General features: G+C 41.4%; 1 protein-coding gene across 4 annotated transcripts in view; it reads left to right on the top strand.

The window, feature by feature from the left end:
• Positions 1-19,795, top strand: part of SVIL (supervillin) — a 158,243-nt gene that overhangs the window by 84,348 nt on the left and 54,100 nt on the right. For all 4 annotated transcript variants that reach the window (XM_075212021.1, XM_075212023.1, XM_075212022.1 and 1 more), the window contains exons 7-14: positions 4,660-4,740; positions 8,796-9,644; positions 9,949-10,119; positions 10,527-10,561; positions 10,939-11,000; positions 13,699-13,835; positions 14,607-14,702; positions 18,462-18,717. In XM_075212021.1, the coding sequence (XP_075068122.1) occupies positions 4,660-4,740; positions 8,796-9,644; positions 9,949-10,119; positions 10,527-10,561; positions 10,939-11,000; positions 13,699-13,835; positions 14,607-14,702; positions 18,462-18,717 (1,687 nt within the window). The remainder of the gene's footprint in view (positions 1-4,659; positions 4,741-8,795; positions 9,645-9,948; positions 10,120-10,526; positions 10,562-10,938; positions 11,001-13,698; positions 13,836-14,606; positions 14,703-18,461; positions 18,718-19,795) is intronic.

Genomic DNA, 19,795 nt, shown 5'->3' on the forward strand with positions numbered 1-19,795 from the left:
CTGCTGGGCAATTAGTGCATGCTGTATAGGAGATAAATAGGTTTCTCTGTTAATTGTTTACTTTGTGTGTCTTGGCACCTTAATACTTTTATATATTACATGTAGCCAGGTCAGAAATGAGTGTGAAGCAGGGTAGTATCCCATATGTTAATATTTAGCTAGTGGTGTCGGATGGTATTTTAATAGAAAACATATGTTTCTAAGTATTGTAAATCCATGCCATATCCCCTATATTCCTTGGTTCTTTCATGAGAAACTGGGATGTACTTCACAAAGGATTTATTTAATCACTGTCGGTACAAAACTATATTTTTATAATGGTCATATATATTCAATATATTAGTTTCTATCATATAAACTGCAGTACTTTTGCGTTTTTCTCTTTTAAATCTGTTGTTCACAATCTTACTCTGGACCAATGAATATAAGCTAATTAATAAGTGTCTGGAGGGACTTTTTAATAGGAATTGTTTTTTTGTTTTGTTTTTTTTTACAATTGTTTTTAAATCCTGATTGTGTCGTTTTTATAGTAAGCTTCTGAATGGTCAATCCTATGTGGCTGACCTAGAATTACACCTGCTCACTATGTTACAGTGACCCTACTATTTACAGTATTTATATAAACAACAATTTTAGGTAGTGCTGTACAATTTGAAAATTCTCTAAGTAACAGAATTAAAGGGTATTAAGGGCCCTGTACAAGAGTACTTAGAAGCTTTCAACACCGCATAGCATAGCTTTCAACACTGCATAATGCTTCATAAATAAAACCTAATTATATTAAATGTGAAGTGTGCTCTCAATAATTACAGCTGTGTTAGTCCTGCAGCTTGAATCAGTAACTTTGGGTGGTTCTCCTGAGCGCCAATCAGTCGCTGACTATTTTTTTTATTTTTATACCCCTCCCTTATTTAATGTCATTAGTTTATTTATGCATTTGCTATATTGATCTGCGATATGCAGGAATTGCTCATGGTTTTGCATTACACCATAGTAATTGTTTGCCCAGCTCTATGTGTAACCACATTTTGAGGACCGTATGTGCAGTGATTAGTACATGAACTGCAAGCCCATTTTAATACAATTTTAATACAAGTAATTTATGGAGCATTTTTAGACATTGGGTGTGATTCCCTTTTTTACATTAGGAGACTCTACGTGGTTTTCTTTTATCTGATATACTTTGGAAAACTGGCTTCCGATTTGCGGAAACCTATAGTTGTTTGTCCTGTCAGTGTGACAACTAAATAAGGTAGAGGAAACTCTTGGTGATCATGTCTATTGGCTCTTTCTTCCTACCCCCTCATTACTTTGTGTGGCAGTAACTGTAAGAACAGGTGTTGCATACATCTGTTTTTACTCTGAACCTCAATCTGTACGGTTTATCTGCGTGGAGCATGGTTGGGTGGATTAGAGTGCAGGTTGTGTGTTGTGTTGGTATGGCTTGGGGAAGGGTTTGCCACAGTTTTTTAATTCTTTCCTTCATACGATGCTGTGGGTGTTCATATCACTTTTTTTTTTTTTTTTTGCAGAGCTTGCTGGATTCAGAGACTAACGATAAAAATCCCAAGCATATAATAAGTAATAATGTAATCATTTCTGTAAGTGTATTTCGTTTAGGCCAGAAATCTTTACCGTCGTCATTAGATTGCAAGCCTGTTGGGTTTCTTGTTTCGGTCCCTGTTTGGTGTATCTATGGAAACTAGAACGATTTTCGCTAATGACTCCTGCGTGGGAAGAGATTTTGTATTCTGGAGAGAACTAGTCACTTGTTCTCTGCTGTGCATTTTTTCAATTTTGGGAAATCTGAAACCTTGAATGTTTATTGGAAGCTTAAACTACCTCTCCAAATCTTGGAAAAGCTCTAAGGGAGGTAAAGCATTATACATCCTCAGTCCGCTGCCTCTCCCAAGCCAGCCACCGCAATGAAATTCAGTGTTCTAACAGGTCATGTTACATTTCATAGTTTGTGTAACATTAAGCAGTCAGTGACCACAATACAATTACCTAATGTGCAGCTGTGGTCTGTTCTGCATTGACTTTTCTCCAATACAGGTAGTTTGTCCTGTGAAACATGTTATCTGTTTGCATACCTGGATTAAAAACAAAACACAAGTGAAGGCTTCATTAGTACAATGTAATGCATAGACCCGTACAGCAGCTGACATAAGGAACTTTTCCTTCTTGTGCAAATAAAAGAATCTGTGGGGTTTATGGAGGAATAACATATTGAATGCAGCTCTGCACAGTGAATTTATAATTATGCTGTTCAGATCAGTAATGGGCATCCTGAAACACTGTGAATCATATTAAGAGACACCTATCTGAAATAAGATATCAGCAGGCACTTTAAACAAGTGTTGCAAGCTATAACAAACAGATCTGACAATAATCCGGGAAGGAGCTGCCGGTAAAGGATCGGAGGGCCGCCTTGTTAGAGGCAATGTTGTGTTGGAACTCTGTTCTTCCATTTTTTTTTTTTTCCTACTCCTCCTAGTTGAACTTTTTTAGTACTGCTCATCAGGGGAACAATGAAATCTGTGCCCCAGGTAACTGTATTAATGGTGACGTTACCCATAGCAGACTCTCAGATTAAAGCAAATGTTTGGTTGCTATGGAATAAGACACATTTTCTTTACAGTGGGTAATTTCTCTCCTCTCCGCACATTTTCATGTTTCATTTGTCTTCAGGAAGTCTTGAGTTAGGCAGAGAGGACTTCTGAAAAGGGAGTTTGGCATAGGCACAAGTAACATGGGTGTCTTGACTACCCAAAAGAAATGATGGCAATACTTGAAAAACCCAGTGCAGACTGTGTACACACAACAGAATTCTGCCTGGTATGAAATTGTTAACGATTTGCAAACGACAAAGTCCCGATTGGCACGCCGATTCCTGTGTATACTCTATTAACGTTTTGCACAATTTACCTTAAGATCTGTGCTCTTCATCTGTCATAACCATCAGCTGAAAAGATGGTGACTCTTCACTCTCCATAGAGATCTATGGACACTGCTGATCGTGAGTGAGCACACACTGCAGGACTGGAACAACATTGTTCCATTGTTGAAAGAGATTTTTAGTCCAGTTTAAAAATGCAAAAAATATACCATGTGCTTTGGAACGATCATCATTCATCATTTGAGCGTACACACTAATGCGATATCGGGCTGAACGGTTGTTTATCGTGTGATTGGCCCAATAATTGGGTGAAAAACCTGTAGTGTGTACCCAGCCTTACACGGACACTGTCACAGAAGATGTTGGAAGCATTGCAGCAACAATATTATGAGGACAAGGCAAATTTTGGTGTAAAATTGTGATGCAAAGGAAAACTGTAAACTCTCAAAGCTTCAAGTAAAATAAGGGGAGAGGATAACACTGTTTGTAATTGTCCACAGTGGATTTTTGTGTTATTGATTGTTCCAGCACGTAAAATGTCTGCAAATGTTGGTCCTTTCATGCCAAAAATCCATCTTTATGGTAAATTAATGTTAACTTGAGGATGGGGAGGTGGAGATTTGAAGTCTACTGTACTAATGCACTTAAAAAAAACGCTGCTGTGTTCTGATACTACAAAATACGGTGTCTGGTTACATATTGTGTTGTAAAATGCAGGAAAATGGAGTGTAAAATCGGAGTAATAAGCCCATTGAAATGAATTGGGAAAGATGGGGAAAAATCGTGAAAAATTTAAAATGGGAGTTTGCCTGTAATCTATATCGGCGGTTTCCAAACTGTGCGCCGTGGCTCCCTGGGGTGCCGTAGCAATCTTACAGGGGTGCCGTGGCCAGTGGTAAGCAAGGTGAGGGCTTGGTGATTATTATGGCTTAGGGGTGATTTGAAAAAATTATGGAGACACTAAGGGTGCCTCGAACTGAGAAAGTTTGGGATCCACTGGTCTATATAATTAACAAATGCCTTGCATACAGGCACACACAAGCCAGTGCCAATGGTTGTTTGAAAACAATTAGTCCAAAAGATACTTGTAGGCTATTGTCATTTATTAGTAACGGCCAGACAGACAGAATGACAAATAAACACTGTGTCAAAAATACACCATTTGTTCCATTAATAAATTGGGGTCAGAGTTCCCATTATATAGAGGCTGCTGACACCTAACTTGTGGGAGACCGAACTGTTTGTCAGTGGATATATCCCTCTTTCCTGGCTATTTAACCTATCCTGCTGGCTCCTACGTTTGATTCGCTGTCTACACTTTGTCCAACCCTGCTGTAATTTGGCCTCAAACTCGTGGTTTGACACCACTGGCTGCCTACAATGATAAACTAGCTGTCCATTATCGGCTAACTATATCCATCTGCACTTTATTTTTGTCTTTTGTCTTTTTTTTTTTTTTTTTTTTTCTTCATGTGTGCATATGTTCTGGCATTATTTTGTGATAAATGGTAAGGCTGTCTTCCTTCCCAAAACTCTCCAGTGACACAACGGGAAATGAGGAAAGTTATCTACGATAAGCAGGTCTCCTATTGTGGCCACTTGTGTTTTCTTGCCAACAAATACTGTAATTTAAGTTTGACAACACCTGCTCCGCTGCTTTTTAGGATTTGAGTGTCCGCTGTGTTCTATGTAATCTCCGTAGAAAGTATTGGCATTGTATTTTGTAGAACATGTTTAAGGTTCTTTCTTTTATGCGGCAGTGCAGGCAGGCCTAGACCAGAATGGTTCCTTCAGAGAGATTCCGATGGGGACACAGCGTCTCTCATCAGCTGGCCCTCCAGGTACCAGAGCTTGTGGTTTTGTGGCTAATTACGTAATTCGGTTGCTGATGGCCAAATTTTAACCACTTCCAAATGTAACCATCATCTTAACCACAGTAAAGCCCTGAAGCACCACGTATGCACCTGTTTGTTTCCTCTACCACACTATCCTTGCACAACTAATTGGCCAGATTGTGTATTGGATAAAGACTAAACAGATATCTAACTTATTGGTTTTTATCACGGCTAATCACCTTTATAACATGTTTTTGATTGTATTTTATTTTTTGTTTGCATTGTTAAACCATTTTTAAGTCTGTTTAAAGATTATGTCTGAGTAGGAAAAAGTTTGAATACAAGAAGTTCATATAAAGATGCTTTTTAAAATGTTGTCCTAAATGTTTAGAAGTTATCAGTGTGTTTTTATTGTTCTGCTCAATGAAACTACAGGATAATACAGGGTGGTGACATTTCTAACAATTGTACATCCTGTGTGTGTATGTATATATCTTACATTGTGAAAACACAGGCTGGTCAGTGCAGGGCTGTTGTCTCTACGTGGAGGGGGAGGTGGGCGCCAAAACTGGCATGCCACCTAGAGACTACCAACCCCACACTGCAAAGTGATGCGGTCACGGTAATTAAAAAGATTGGCATCCCTGGAGTGTTAGCTTTGTCAACCCAGTGGACAGGGATCCCGAAGATCATACTTGCCAACTCTCCCGGAAAGTCCGGGAGACTCCCGAAATTCGGGTCAGGCTCCCGGGGGAGCTGGCATTTCTCCCGGATCCAATATTTCACAGAGAATCGCGTCATCTGACCGTCATCACGGTGAATCACGCCATTTTAGAGGGGGCGGGGCGAGGCCAATCGCGTCATTTTGGCCCCGCCCCCTGCAACGTACAGTACGGTTTTGGGGGGGTGGGGCCAAAATGACGCGATTGGCTTCGCCCCGCCCCCTTCCACCCTCCAGTCACGCCCTCAACTCCCTGAAGCAAGTTTCCGGGAGTTGGCAAGTATGCCTAAGATCCATGGCAATAATACCACAAAAGTAAAAAAATAAAACAAAAATGTATGTGTGTATATACACTTTTTAATGGAATTCAGACTCCCTAAAATCCTAAACCACTTTATTAAATATAAGATAAAGTATTTCCATTTTTTCTTGGTCTGCTGTAGTCAAAACGGAAAATAAAATCTACCCCCCCCCCCCTCCCAAGCTTGAAAAATCCCAATAAAACAATCGCCCTTCTGCTCGCTACAAATGACCACCACAAAATGATCATAATCTGCAACCATCCTTCACTGCCGGCCAATGACAAGTGATCAGGATGGGAAACTGCTTGTGTCTTGCTGGTGGTGAAGGAGAATCCTGTTTAATTCTAGCTTTGATCGTTTAATGGTGGTTACTTTTAGTGAGTGTTAGGATGTTTCTTGTTTTTTTGCACTGGTGCAGCAAGCACGAAGAGCATATTAAATATAAAGTAAAATGTGAGCAAGGGATTTGGAGATTAATTTATTCATTTAAAGCTGCTTTGAAAATTGTGTAGTGTATTTTATGGGGGGTATAATGAGCAGGGGTTTCTAGGGGTCCCTATCTTCAAGAGCTTGGTAGCCTCTTGGAAAGATGGGGGGCACGGTTTGTGTTCCCTCCCCTCAGAGTACTAGCTCCATACTGACTAGTTTTGGCTGTTTAGCATTGTTGATTTTCCCTGTTATAGTGGAAGCTAGTCCATGTGTCCCTTATTAAAGAGATGAGTTGTCAACCTTCGTTGGGAAACATTACTGAATCATTGTGGAGTCCATCCGTTGGCATTCAGACTCCACAATCTCTCCAGGGTTTACATTAATATTTCTCAAATATTCATTATAAAAATGCAAGTTCTAATGAAACCGTTTTAATGCATACTCAAGAGAGGATCAATGTTTAGGGCCATTATAATTATACTTTTCAGAATTGTCTCCAAGTCCCATTTTTACTGTCCAGCCAGAAAAATACCAGCTAAGGTGGCAACTCTGAAGCCCGCTGAAAGTGGCTGCATAGTGAGAATTTGGCTGACCTTTATTGCAAAAGGGGGGTCCTTTACTTAGTATTTGCTTTGTTACACGTATATTATGCTGTAGTGGTGCGTAAATAAAGAAGCATTTCTTATGAATACATTTAACAGCAGTCTGGCTAACTAGTAGCAACAGACATACGCTAGTTTTCAGAAGTACTTTGCTATTTGCTCGCTTGTACCTGCAAGGAAAGTGTGGTGGGGGAAGGAAACTTTAGGGTTACACAGCTGGGTTTATTTGTGGATATTGGATGGATCTAAGCCAACCACAGCTGGCCCCATTAGGGAAGCAGATGAGTTTCAATGATACAAATGACAGGAGAGGTGTTAAAGGTTATTTTGACCACAATTTTTTGCTATAGGCCGCAGAGATTATCCCAAACAGGAAATTGTGAACTTTGGGGAAAGGTCAGTAGTTTGTTTCAAAGCTGTTTATTTTTGGTAGTGTGGTATCAAACGGGGAAAACCTAATTTAGTTGCTGTGAGTGTAATGCCTTTGACTATTAGACCATTTGCAATTTACATTCTGCCAGTGCAGTGAAATAAAGTGGTAGGCACTTTCCTGTTTTTTTATTTGGGAAGATAAAAATGTTGCCTGATCATTTATAATTTACAGTGTTCCTTGAAATGGCATCCACCTCTCATTTTAATTGTGCCACTAAATACAGTTAGCTGTTCCATCAAGTCCACTGTGTGGCAGCAGCCATTTTGTGAACCTATACTCTTGTGCATGCAACCTATCCATTTACTAGGAACTAGTGACATCACTAAGGTGTGGTTGTGCCTTGTGTCAGTGATGTCACTAGTTCCTAGTAAATTGATTGGCTAAATATTGTTTCAACCCACAAAATGTCTGCTACCATTATGTGTGTGTAAGTGACAAGTCTATTTTATTTATGACTTGTTTAAAAGAATTGTAGTGGTAGGATTTGTTTCCCTTCAGTACAATGATTCCTGATGTGCCGTTATCCTTTGTGACATTGTGTTGAAAGAATATTGACGCATAACCTTGTTTTAGGGCTAGATTTACTAAGCCGCGGGTTTGAAAAAGTGGGGATGTTGCCTATAGCAACCAATCAGATTCTAGCTGTCATTTTGTAGAAGGTACTAAATAAATGAAAGCTAGAATCTGATTGGTTGCTATAGGCAACATCCCCACTTTTTCAAACCCGCAGCTTAGTAAATTTAGCCCTTAGACTCCAAAATTACTTATGTGCTTTTGAACAGTAGTACATGTATTGTATACAGTTTGATGGCTCCTGGTGCCTCTTTGTGGTGACCCATAATTCCTGCAAGAAATATTTATAGAAGGGTTTAGAAGATACATCCCAGTCTGCCTCCATCCTGTCATTTATAATTGCTATAATTGTCTGTTAGGTGGCCAGACTACCCTGGCATGTTCTCGCTGTTGTTGCATTTTTGAGGGGTGTACTCGTCAGTGTAGTGGGTGCTTTAACAAGGTGATGGTCTATTTAGTAATATGGTGCACATAGTATATATTGTGTTGTAGCTCAATGCAATGGATCTTGCTCTGGCTTTTGTCAAACGGTAATGGTAGAAGTCCCTATTTGGTTACCAGCACTCAAAGAACATCTATGCTGTGGAGTTCACTGCTGTAGTCAACAATGTTTTCATTGCTTTCATTGGGGTGAAATTGATATTATTCATCCATTACAAACAGCATTCATGAATTCGGATTCTTATTGGCCCTTCTATATGATAAAAATCTGTTTCTTATATTAGATATGGCTGGTGGTTAAATGTGATTTACTAGAAACCGTTACAAGCTATAGCCAAAGGGCTTTCATTTCTAAGAACCTGTCCTATTGTTGTGGTACAATATTTTGGATTTGTAATGTTCCCTTTAAACGGTCATCACTTTCTCAAATTGCATCTCCTAGTAACATCGTACTTTTCTTTTTCAATAGCTGTCCTTGACTTGTGTTTTACATTTATCATTTTTGCTAATCCTTTACATTTAATACAGTCTGGAATTCTAATTCGTTTTCTTTTTTAAAGAGTTAAAGTTAGAGACAGACTTGTGAGAGATGAGAACATGCATGGGAGTCCAAAATTTGACACAGAGACCTCTACCCAAAAGAAACATCACGCTGCCCCAGTCTACTATATGCCTTTTCAGTCAGAGAACTCTGCCTTCGATAGGGTTTATAAATCGCCAAACCAGGTGCGCCAACCGATCCATGGCTACATCCAGCCAGCCAATGTTGCTCGAACACCGAAAGTAGTGTCACGGACAGAGTCTGACAACGTTATGGTGTCGGCGTTTACTACCTCGTTAAAAAATCCTCGAGCTGTCAATGAGGTGAATGCTGAGAAATCGCGTCAGGTGTATCAAGGTCTGACCAGCACGCTTGATCCCCTCAGATCAGAGACTAGTAATGGTAAACTACATGGCTCGTTTGATGAAAAGCCGATCTATATTTCCACCAATGCCAGCAATAGGACAACAGATGAAGTACCAGGACAGAGGAATCAACCTCCATTTATTTCACAAAGTGTTTCCCCTCAGAACAAGACCCCTGAAAGCATGGGAAAAACTGAAGCCATTCTGTATCTGCAGAGCCAGTCGGCCTTACTTCTAGCCAAACCCCTGGGGCCACCTAAAGAGATCTCAACCATCAAGCATAAAATGCTTGCACGTTCTCTGTCGGACTCTACCGGGGCACAGAAGCAGGAAGCCTTCAAACCGAAGGATCCTGAAGAAGAAAAAGAGATGGTGTTTTTAGGCACTGAAGAAAATTCCCACATTGAGAACGGAGAAGCCGGCACGGTCAACACTAAGGTGTCTGTGGCTCAGCTTAGGAGTGCCTTTTTGGAGACCGCAAATTTGAGCAAAAAGGCCGACCCGTGGGTGATGTTTGAAAATTTAGTTTGTGTTTTTTTTATATCCTGTGTGTGACCCCTGCACGTCCTCGACCTACATTATATACTAAAGTGCACTTGTTTGGTGAGAAAATTAGACCTTTTCACTCTTTTAATGTTTACACTGAACTACACACTTGGAATGCTTTTTGTCTTCTCTTTGTCTCTCTCTCTTTTGCATGTCGTTTTGAGATTTGAAATAGTTTTGTTTTCTTTAAAGAACTTTATCTCTCTTTTACTTATCTCTTTCTCTTTTCTTTTTCACATAACCTACATCTTGGTTACAAAGTGAACCTAAGGCTGAAATGCCAAAGTCAGGTGTTTATATGAGTGCCTCCAATGAGCAGGAAAGAGGCCCGCGAAGGCCAAGACTCTATTTCTCTCCTGGGGACAATAGGAAAACTTCTGAAAGATTTAGAACTCAACCTGTAACTTCAGCCGAGAGAAAAGAAACCGATAGGTACGCACAGGAATGGGCAGCCAGACCCGTAAATACGTACTGAATGGAGATACAAGCTAGGATTATGCTTTGAATGGCATGTTAGTGTGGTTAGGCACCAACCCAGTGGATGTAGCTTTTTGTGTGTTTGGCCTTTCTCATCATAGACGGCTTCGCTTGGGTTTACACACACTCTTAATATGGCTTTCGGATATGAGAGCACTGCGTTACTTTGTAGTTGTGTGTTGCTAACTGACGAGTGCGATGTAAAATCTTAAAGCACTCATTGTTCACTTTTATTTCTTTGTTTTACATTGTATTTTATGTCCTTTTTTCTTGTGTGTTGCATGAATTTTGTGACTTTTATGATTAGCCTTATTGCATTTTTTTGAAACAAGACTGTTTTCTAATGGTCATATCTTCCACAGGGCAACGTTTCGTCCACCAATGCAGACAACTGAAGGCAAGTTCAGTTCTATCTTAATATGATTTCCCATTCTGATTTAAGTTATTCATTTCTTTGTATTCCTTTGTCCCCTCTGGAGTGAATTTATATGACAAACCCTACACACTTTTCAGTGAAAACAAATCGCAGGGATTCCTAATTCTGAGGAATAATGAGGCACCACAAACTGTATTTCATTGTGGATATTCAGTCCCCTCTGACTTCTGTAATATACATAAAACATTTGAGTTACAGCCTTTTGTTTCTATATAATCTCAGAATTCCCTGGTGATTTTTGCTGGCATGATTTAATTAGGGAGTGCAATATATTGTGCATATGTAGACCCCTGCTAGCGTGCATTAACTGCATATTGCGCTTTTTATTTTTCCCACAGATGAAGCAAAGGTGGATGAAAGAGCAAAGCTGAGCGTGGCTGCAAAGAGGCTTCTGTTTAGGGTATGTAGAATATGTCCAATTGCTGACATTGATGTAGATGTCGCTACTTGTAACTTTAAAATATATTGTACTTGTAATTAAGAAACTTTTTAATGGGAGAAAAGAGGTTTGAGCAGAATTCCAATAGATTGGAGAGGTTACAGTATTAATGAAAAACGTTCTCAAGGACTTGATCCATCTCTTCTGTAAGCAGATGATTGTTTTAAATTTTTGTTGATGGTCTTTAATTAGCAGTGACCATTGGTCACTGATCATTGGCCAAGCAGTGCAGGACAATGGGCTCAGGAGATCCTGCTGCTGAGCAGTGCAGAAAAGTTGGTTCAGTTACTGGCTGCTGAGCAGTGCAGGACAATGGATTCGGTGCTGATCTAAGTGGTTAGCACTTCTGCTTTACAGCACTGGGGTCATGAGTTCAATTCCTGAACTCATAAACGCATAAACTTACCAATCCGTGCAGCGCCGGGACCCAGCATCCTCCTCTCTCACGCAGCTTGTCAGTGACAAGCTGCTGCGTGAGAGAGGAGCATGCTGGGTCCCAACGCTGCGCGGATTGGTAAGTTTGTGTTTGTTTTTTCTATGTCTGGCGCGGGGCAGAGTGAGAGGGAGCGTGGGAGAGGGCAAAGGAGGGGGGACAGCGTGGGAGAGGGCAGAGGAGGGGGGACAGCGTTGGAGAGGGCAGAGGAGGGGGGACAGCGTTGGAGAGGGCAGAGGAGGGGGGACAGCGTGGGAGAGGGCAGAGGAGGGGGGAACAGCGTGGGAGAGGGCAGAGGCGGGGGGGAACGCGTGGGAGAGGGCAGAGGAGGGGGGAACGGCGTGGGAGAGGGCAGAGGAGGGGGGACGGCGTGGGAGAGGGCAGAGGAGGGGGGAACGGCGTGGGAGAGGGCAGAGGAGGGGGGACGGCGTGGGAGAGGGCAGAGGAGGGGGGACGGCGTGGGAGAGGGCAGAGGAGGGGGGACGGCGTGGGAGAGGGCAGAGGAGGGGGGACGGCGTGGGAGAGGGCAGAGGAGGGGGGACGGCGTGGGAGAGGGCAGAGGAGGGGGGACGGCGTGGGAGAGGGCAGAGGAGGGGGGACGGCGTGGGAGAGGGCAGAGGAGGGGGGACGGCGTGGGAGAGGGCAGAGGGGTGGGGACGGCGTGGGAGAGGGCAGAGGGGTGGGGACGGCGTGGGAGAGGGGGGGACGGCGTGGGAGAGGGCAGAGGAGGGGGGACGGCGTGGGAGAGGGCAGAGGAGGGGCGGCGGCGTGGGAGAGGGCAGAGAGGGGCGACGGCGTGGGAGAGGGCAGAGAGAGGGGCGACGGCGTGGGAGAGGGCAGAGAGAGGGGCGACGGCGTGGGAGAGGGCAGAGAGAGGGGCGACGGCGTGGGAGAGGGCAGAGAGAGGGGCGACGGCGTGGGAGAGGGCAGAGAGAGGGGCGACGGCGTGGGAGAGGGCAGAGGGGGGGGGACAGCGTGCCTAGATGCAGCGGGGGCATTTTTGCATACAACTAGATAAGTATCTCTGTCCTGACCTAATTACTTTATTACATTTTTTTGACCCAACTACTTCTAAAACAGGATTGCTCAGTAATTATTTTGGAGGGGTGGCTTGAAAAAATTATGGAGACTCTAAGCGTGCCGCGAACTGCAAAAGTTTGGGAACCACTGGATTAAGGGGGCACTTTAATTAAAATCCTGAATCTGCATTTAGCAGTCCTGGGGGTAAATGTATTAAGGCCCAATTTTTGCAACTCACCGATATTCGTCGGCTTTGCACGCAAAAATTAAAACTTGCCTATAAACACATTGCTGTTTTAAATTTTGCCTGCAAAGTGGCCGAATATCGTTGATTTGCAGAAATCAGACCTTAATACAATTACCCCTTGGTGTCTGAACATTAATTCCAGGTGGGGTTTGTTTTGTGATGAAGTTCTTGATTTAAGTGGGAAGCAATTGTTGATTTTGTAAAAAGAACGTTCTGTGTTTTTACGTGCTAAAAATGAAAATAGGATTTGTGCACTCTGCACCATTATCCAAAGGTCAATATAGCATCCAATCTTGTGCTGTAATATGATCATACTACAATATGCTACTATGACTGTGACTGCTAAATTAACTATTCATATAAAATTGTGATTTATAACCATCCTTTATTAGGCACAAGTATGATCGGCAATACTGTGCGGAAGGTATATTGTGTGAACGAAGAATACAATGTATTTGCATTTATTAAAAGCTGGAAAAAAAAAAAAAGGGCTGACTGCATTAGTCACAATTGTCTGTCTGCATCTGTTTTATTGTCCAATTTGGAACAATCATATCTTTATCACCTTTGCTTTTACCTATTCTTACACACCCATAGTGCTCAGTCTTAGAATCATTACAAGTTAAAAGGTGATTACCCACAATACCTCGGGACACTTATTATCCAGTGTTGTCGTCTTTCTGGATACAGTAGTCTTGTACTGACCAGGAGCAGGTTGTTATCATCTTTCCTTCAAAATATTTACTGTATCCTCGATACAGTTTGCAGTTTCCTGTGGTATTATCTGTTTTGCCAGCACTTCCTGGTTATGTTGGTGCTTGTGCCAACTAAACACTACATAACCTGTATACCGGATTTAATTGGATTGCTGAGTAATCACTGATAAAGTAAAGATGCGAATACCGTAACTTTTCCCGGTAACAGCTTTTTTTTTTCCCATTGTTGTCTTTACATGACAGGAAATGGAAAAACCTCTGGACCCAAAAACCACTAAGCCACGTTCTAGAAATGCTGCCGTGGATAGAAGACTTCGCCGCACACAGGACAGGTCCCGCACACAGCCAGTCACTACGGAAGAAGTGGTGATTGCAGCGACGTAAGTGCTGGCACAGTGAAAGCGTGTTCTAGTGCTGGGATTTAGGCTGTTTTCCCAGTTTATTTAGCCGGAGGAGTATGAAATACATGTAGCTCAGGGACCCGGGCACTTCGTGTCTGCCACAATGATGGATATGGAGCAAGAGGCATGATGTTACCAAAGGGAATTAAGACATGAATCATTTCAACTGCACTGTAGTGGGGGCTTTTCCAGGAAAAGTGTCATTATTTCATTCCTTGCACACCAAATAAAGTACATGCTGTGCGTTCTGAATTCTGAGTTGAAGATATTGTAGCTACGTAGTAATTCACTAAAAGAAGACGTTAGCTGAAAGTGTGGGGTTTAAACAATAACCCTGCTTTAGATATTTCACTTATTATGACAGCAATTAATTTGACATATATACCAGGACATATTAAGCAGAATAGAATGTAAACATTCTAAGCCCTAATGCTTTAAAAACTATTTTACGAGGATGATCACGTGGCAACAGCTACAGTGGTGTCTTCCTTGGTTATACTCGAATAGACTACTGATATTCCCCCTGAATATATAGGACTGTACCATTCTGTAAGTCACCAGTGGAAAGTTTGTTGTAAGTTGTGAGTTTTCTTCCTCTATTCCATTTCTTGCACTCTGCATAACTGTTGTTAGGGCTAAATACTTGCGTTTTCTCACGCTTTGTATTAGTTACATTTTGCATTCTGTTACCCTTTTCTTTCCATATCACTCACTTGCTATTCTTCTGTTTTCCCTTTTGCAATGTTAAAGCAAGCCTAGCCCTGCTGCACACACAGTGACTACACACACTGTAGCCCCCAGGCTCCCTAGTCCCACTGTAACTAAGAGTTCTGTGCACCGTATCAGGTACTAAAGGGGGGTGTTTCCTGCATGCCAAATTAAACGATGCCTTGCTAATGAACTTTTTGTAATAACACCAACTATTGCAGTTTTACACTCTAACCATTTCTATATTGCAGATGCATGACCTTTAAATTGTTTAAAGGGTTATATTAAAATCATTAACAGCTAGTGCATGTGGATGATGACTGGTCATTTGTGTGTAGATAGCATTAAATAATTTGTCACTTAGTTGACAAAAGGGTAAGTGTCACTGTATGGTTTGTGTTGTGTTCTTTTTTTTTTGTTTGTTTTTCTTCCCTGGTGTGACACATGAAAAATGGAATGCTCAGATGCTATAGAGTTAATAAAGAAGAGCTTAAATTAAATTTAGATAGAATTTTAGAATAGTTTTGTTGAAATCCTGGCACGGTGGCTAAGTGGTTAGCACTTCTGCCTGACAGCACTGGGGTCATGAGTTCGATTCCCATCCATGGCCTTACCTGTGTGGAGTTTGTATGTTTTCCCCGTGTTTGCGTGGGTTTTCTTTGGGTGCTCCGGTTTCCTCCCACACTCCAAAAAACATACTGGTAAGTTAATTGGCTGCTAACAAATTGACCCTTGTCTGTCTGTCAGAGAATTTAGACTGTAAGCCCCAATGGGGCAGTGACTGATGTGAGTGAGTTCTCTGTACAGCGCTGCGGCATTAGTGGCGCTATATAAATAAATGATGATTATATTGTGTGCTGTTTCCATTAGACTGCTGCTCTCCCGATTTTAAACAGGCAGAAGCTGTTGTCAATACACCTCCTCTAATGTGACAAATGAGTGACAGTCTTGTGCACAGGACTTTTAATTCATCCCCTCTCTCTGGCACAGTCAGAATTGCATGAGTGTAACTCATTTGTGATATGTGGTAGAGGGGGAGGAGCATAAATTACTACTCCTGAGTTTTTTTTAATTTGGAAAGCAGTACACAGGAAACCACTGCACAATGACCCTTGGAAGCCTGACACATGGAGGATGACTGGTAAATTATTCTATTTCACAATATGATAATAAGCTACATACACTAAATTTAGACTTTTGTTTCTTCTTTAAACAAGAACTTCACAACTTGTTCCTGTCATATACTGTCAGGCAAAATGAAATACTTACTATATGCTTTAAGAAAACACTACAGTTTGTCTTTCTTGCATAGGCCCTGCCACCATGATATGATAAAAGCCAACAGACTTAATTGGAAATACAGATTTCAATAATTCTAATGGGATTCACGCTTAAAGGAGAACAATTATAATCCTACTATATGAATGTGGTCATTATCTGAAAAAATACTTTACTTGTGTGCTGAGCATGAGAGTTTATAGTAGACAAACAAGTGCTGGTGGGAGAGTCCATAACTTCGACTAAGTGCTATCTTCTGGAGTGGTGTGGGGGGAATACCTTTGTACAGAAACCCCCCAATTAACCACAAAATGCCTCCGGAGCCTCACTCAATGCGCTCCTGCTTACGGTTATTACGGTAGAGGAATTTCGGCTCATTTAGTGTGGCCAAAAATAAGCGTCAATTTTAGGCTGAACATTGCCACTGAGTCATAGATTGAGAGGCTCCGGCGGCACTTGGTGGTTAATTGAATCCCCCCCCCCCCCCCCCCCCTTAGGTGCCAGAACAGAGGCAGACTGGTTTTTCAGCTGCTACGGACCAGTATGTTTAACCATCTCTGCATACACTGACAATCTGTGGAACTACAAATCCCAGCATTCCTTGTCATCCAGAAGTTTACAAGCTTACCTAACTTGTGTGGGTGTGTATTACTGTGTATATACACTGTGTGTATGTATATGTGTGTGTGTGTGTATGTGTATATATATGTATGTGTGTGTATATATATATGTATATATATATATATATATATATATAATTTCTCTCAAGTATTGATATTGCATAATTAGCAATCCTTGTTTTTCTTGTTTCATAATTTACATTTTATTAACGCAAGCACCTTCTGATTACACATCCAGTAAAAATATTGTGACATATAGGAACACCTGCATAAAATAATACCCTAGTTTGCATCTGGAAAACCTCAGATGTGCAGTCAGCATCACTTGGTGATCTCCCTTCAGTTACCACAGAGGCGAGATTACAGAGAAATGACAGTCGTAGACAAGGATGCCATGGACGTGATCTAATCAGGAAGGCCTCTTATCATTTTAACGTTCCTTTGTGGCTGGCTCGCATTTAAATGAAAGTTTTGGCTTCATTCTAATGGAAAAAAGAAAATTTATTGCAGCAGAAATATTTTATTTCCATTCTTAAAGTTTGTAGTTACCTGCATATGTAGTTGAGCGGTAAGAATTAGGGCTTCCATCACTTTGAAATGAAAAACCATGTGACCTGAATTTTTGCCAGGCCATAAAACGCACCCTATAATTTATTTTGTCTAAAATGGGGTAGAACAGTTTTATTGGAACATTTTGGGAAATAAATCCTTTCTTTTCTTTTTCTTTTCTTTTTTTATTACAAGAATAATTATTCCTTGGTTAATGTTTGCACACAATGAGCTAAACGTTTCCTTCAATAGCCCTGGGAGGTGCAGCCTGGATATCCTTTTATAAGACCTGGGAGGCATACCCAGCATTTACTTGAAATTAATGAAATATAATGTAGGTCTGGCCATCCCGTGGCTCTCCAGGTGTTGTGAAATTAAAATGTCCCAGCATGCCCTGAGAGCTTATTGACTGGCTATCTACTGGCAAAGCATGCTGGGGTTTGTAGTTTCTCAACACCTGGAGACAGGTTAGCCAGGCCTGGTCTAAAATAAAAATATGGTTCTTTGTTCAAAACAATTGTGGAAGGGGCAGCATAACATTTCTCAAAAAATTTACTTTTTGACCAATGAACACATTTCTGTGGTTAATTGAACAAAATTCATATTTATTGCATCACTATACAGATATTTTGATGCACATTTTGAGCTTGTAAGCCATTTTTGAGTCTGAAACGGTGACATGACAATTGAACCATGTTCGGCAGCAAATGTAGAGTCTAGCTTTTAGTTGGCTCTCAGTGTGTGTCTGTAGCTTACACAGAGTGGAGGCAGCCATTTTGTGCCTTGTAAACTTACTGAGGTACCGTGTTAGTGATGTCGCTGGTCTCCAGTCAGCTGGTGATTTGCACATTCTCATGAATGTTGGTTAAGCTTCTCTCACTCCACTGTGAGGGCAATTCATTTAATTTAGATTGTGTATTGCTTCAACCCTTGGCAAAATAACTATCCTATTTCTAAGCACTTGGTGACTGTATTTTGTCCTTAAATGCTTAGATCATGTGTCTCTTCTGGACTCTTCAGTTTAAATAGAACTACTCTTTAGTTGTACCCAAATTAGTTTTATATTTAAGGGATATGCGACCTGGAACTGGATCTAATGGTTCCCGGGCACAGAGCTGGAATCAGACAATATTTGTGTATAGACAAGATGTACTGCCACTTTGTTAGCATGATGGTACTAGAAGACCTCTCGTGTCTTCTGAGATGGCATAGATCTAAAGGGGGCGATCGGGAACCTAGAAACTGATAACGTTCTGTGTAATAGGTATAAAGTCTTGTAAATGATCTCTGCGTGCAATAGGTTGTATACTCGCTGCTGACACTTTTAGTGCGGTGTTTGATTTGTTCAGCATGTGTTTGTATATTTAAATGCATGCATTTTTATGATGAGCAAAGACAGCTGTATGCGTGTGTGTCATTTATGTCCACCTTTCTCTGTCCCGTCATCTAGTCTGCAGGCGTCTGCACACCAAAAAGCTGCGTCCAAGACGGAGACAGAAGTAGCTAAAGAAACCAATGTAGAAGAAAGTATCCCTGAGGAACCGGACTCGTCCTCTCTGTCTTTGGCTGAGAAGATGGCCTTATTTAACAAGCTTTCCCAACCCATTACTAAAGAGGTCTCGGTCCGAAACAGGATGGATATAAGACAGCGAAGAATGAATGCACGATATCAAACACAGCCCGTTACATTTGTTGAAGTTGAACAGGTATCTCAATCTCCCCCCAAACCCCTGATTAGAAAGAGATACATTATTTTTGACATCTTCTCCACATATTCACCACCAATGATGCCTCTAAATCTGTCTGCACACACTGATCCTATCACTTTTAAGATCTTAGACTAAACATGTTCTGGTTAGTGCAGCCGTTAGATGACCAAACACAGACCGATATCCATCAACCACATTTAAGAGTGAGGCTGATTTTGTTCTGAATTGTTCAGGTGTCTTATTTTGGTGTACACGTGACCATATCCGGATAATGTGCCCTTATTGCTGAGCGTGTGTGGCCATCATTAGCTGAGAAATTTTGTTCATCGTTAAAAGCTCAGTCCTGCAGGTCTGCATTGAGCATCTACTTGTGTGTGACCCTGGGTAATATATTCTTAGTTGAATTTGGGAACACTGTTTAAATACAATGAGGTTGCTGTGTAGACTCTCCTACAATGCAGTAAGACACTTGGCAAATTAGCTGCAGGGGACCTGCTCTTCCACATATGGAATTCTGTTATCACTGGTACAGCCGGCTGTCACAGCCGCCCCTTCCAAAGTAGCGGCAAGGTACCCCAGAAAGTCACTGCGTGTTAGAATGAATATCACAGGTGCTTCACAAATTGTCATGTTACTCTGTCGGCGATCCTTATGTAGTGTTGCAGCCAATTAAAGTGAAAAGTCGTTTTGTGGATTTAATTAATAAGTGGAAATGATAACTTTGATTTTGTAACATTAACCAACAAAAATGTATTTTAGTGTTGCTGTACTTCGAGGTAGTTTCAGATATTTGAAATAACTTGTGATACCCTGTATCCCCCAAGGCGAGGTATGCTATCTCTAAATGTAAAGCTCCAACGTAAGCATGCAGAGGGAAACAGTTTGTCACAAATTTCACACATGAGGGGACCTTAGTAGCTTGAACTGTTCTATACTGTGAAGGTAAAACTCCTTTAAAGCTCTCCTGTATCTCCAAAATGGGAACAAAACAAAATATGGCCCATATCAGATCCGTCACAATTGGATGTCCTCTTGCCAGCCCTGCTGGAGCTCTGGACTATTGGAGTTAGGGGAT

The sequence above is a fragment of the Mixophyes fleayi genome, chromosome 5 (assembly GCF_038048845.1).
Source record: "Mixophyes fleayi isolate aMixFle1 chromosome 5, aMixFle1.hap1, whole genome shotgun sequence".
NCBI classification, from domain to species: Eukaryota; Metazoa; Chordata; class Amphibia; order Anura; family Limnodynastidae; genus Mixophyes; species Mixophyes fleayi.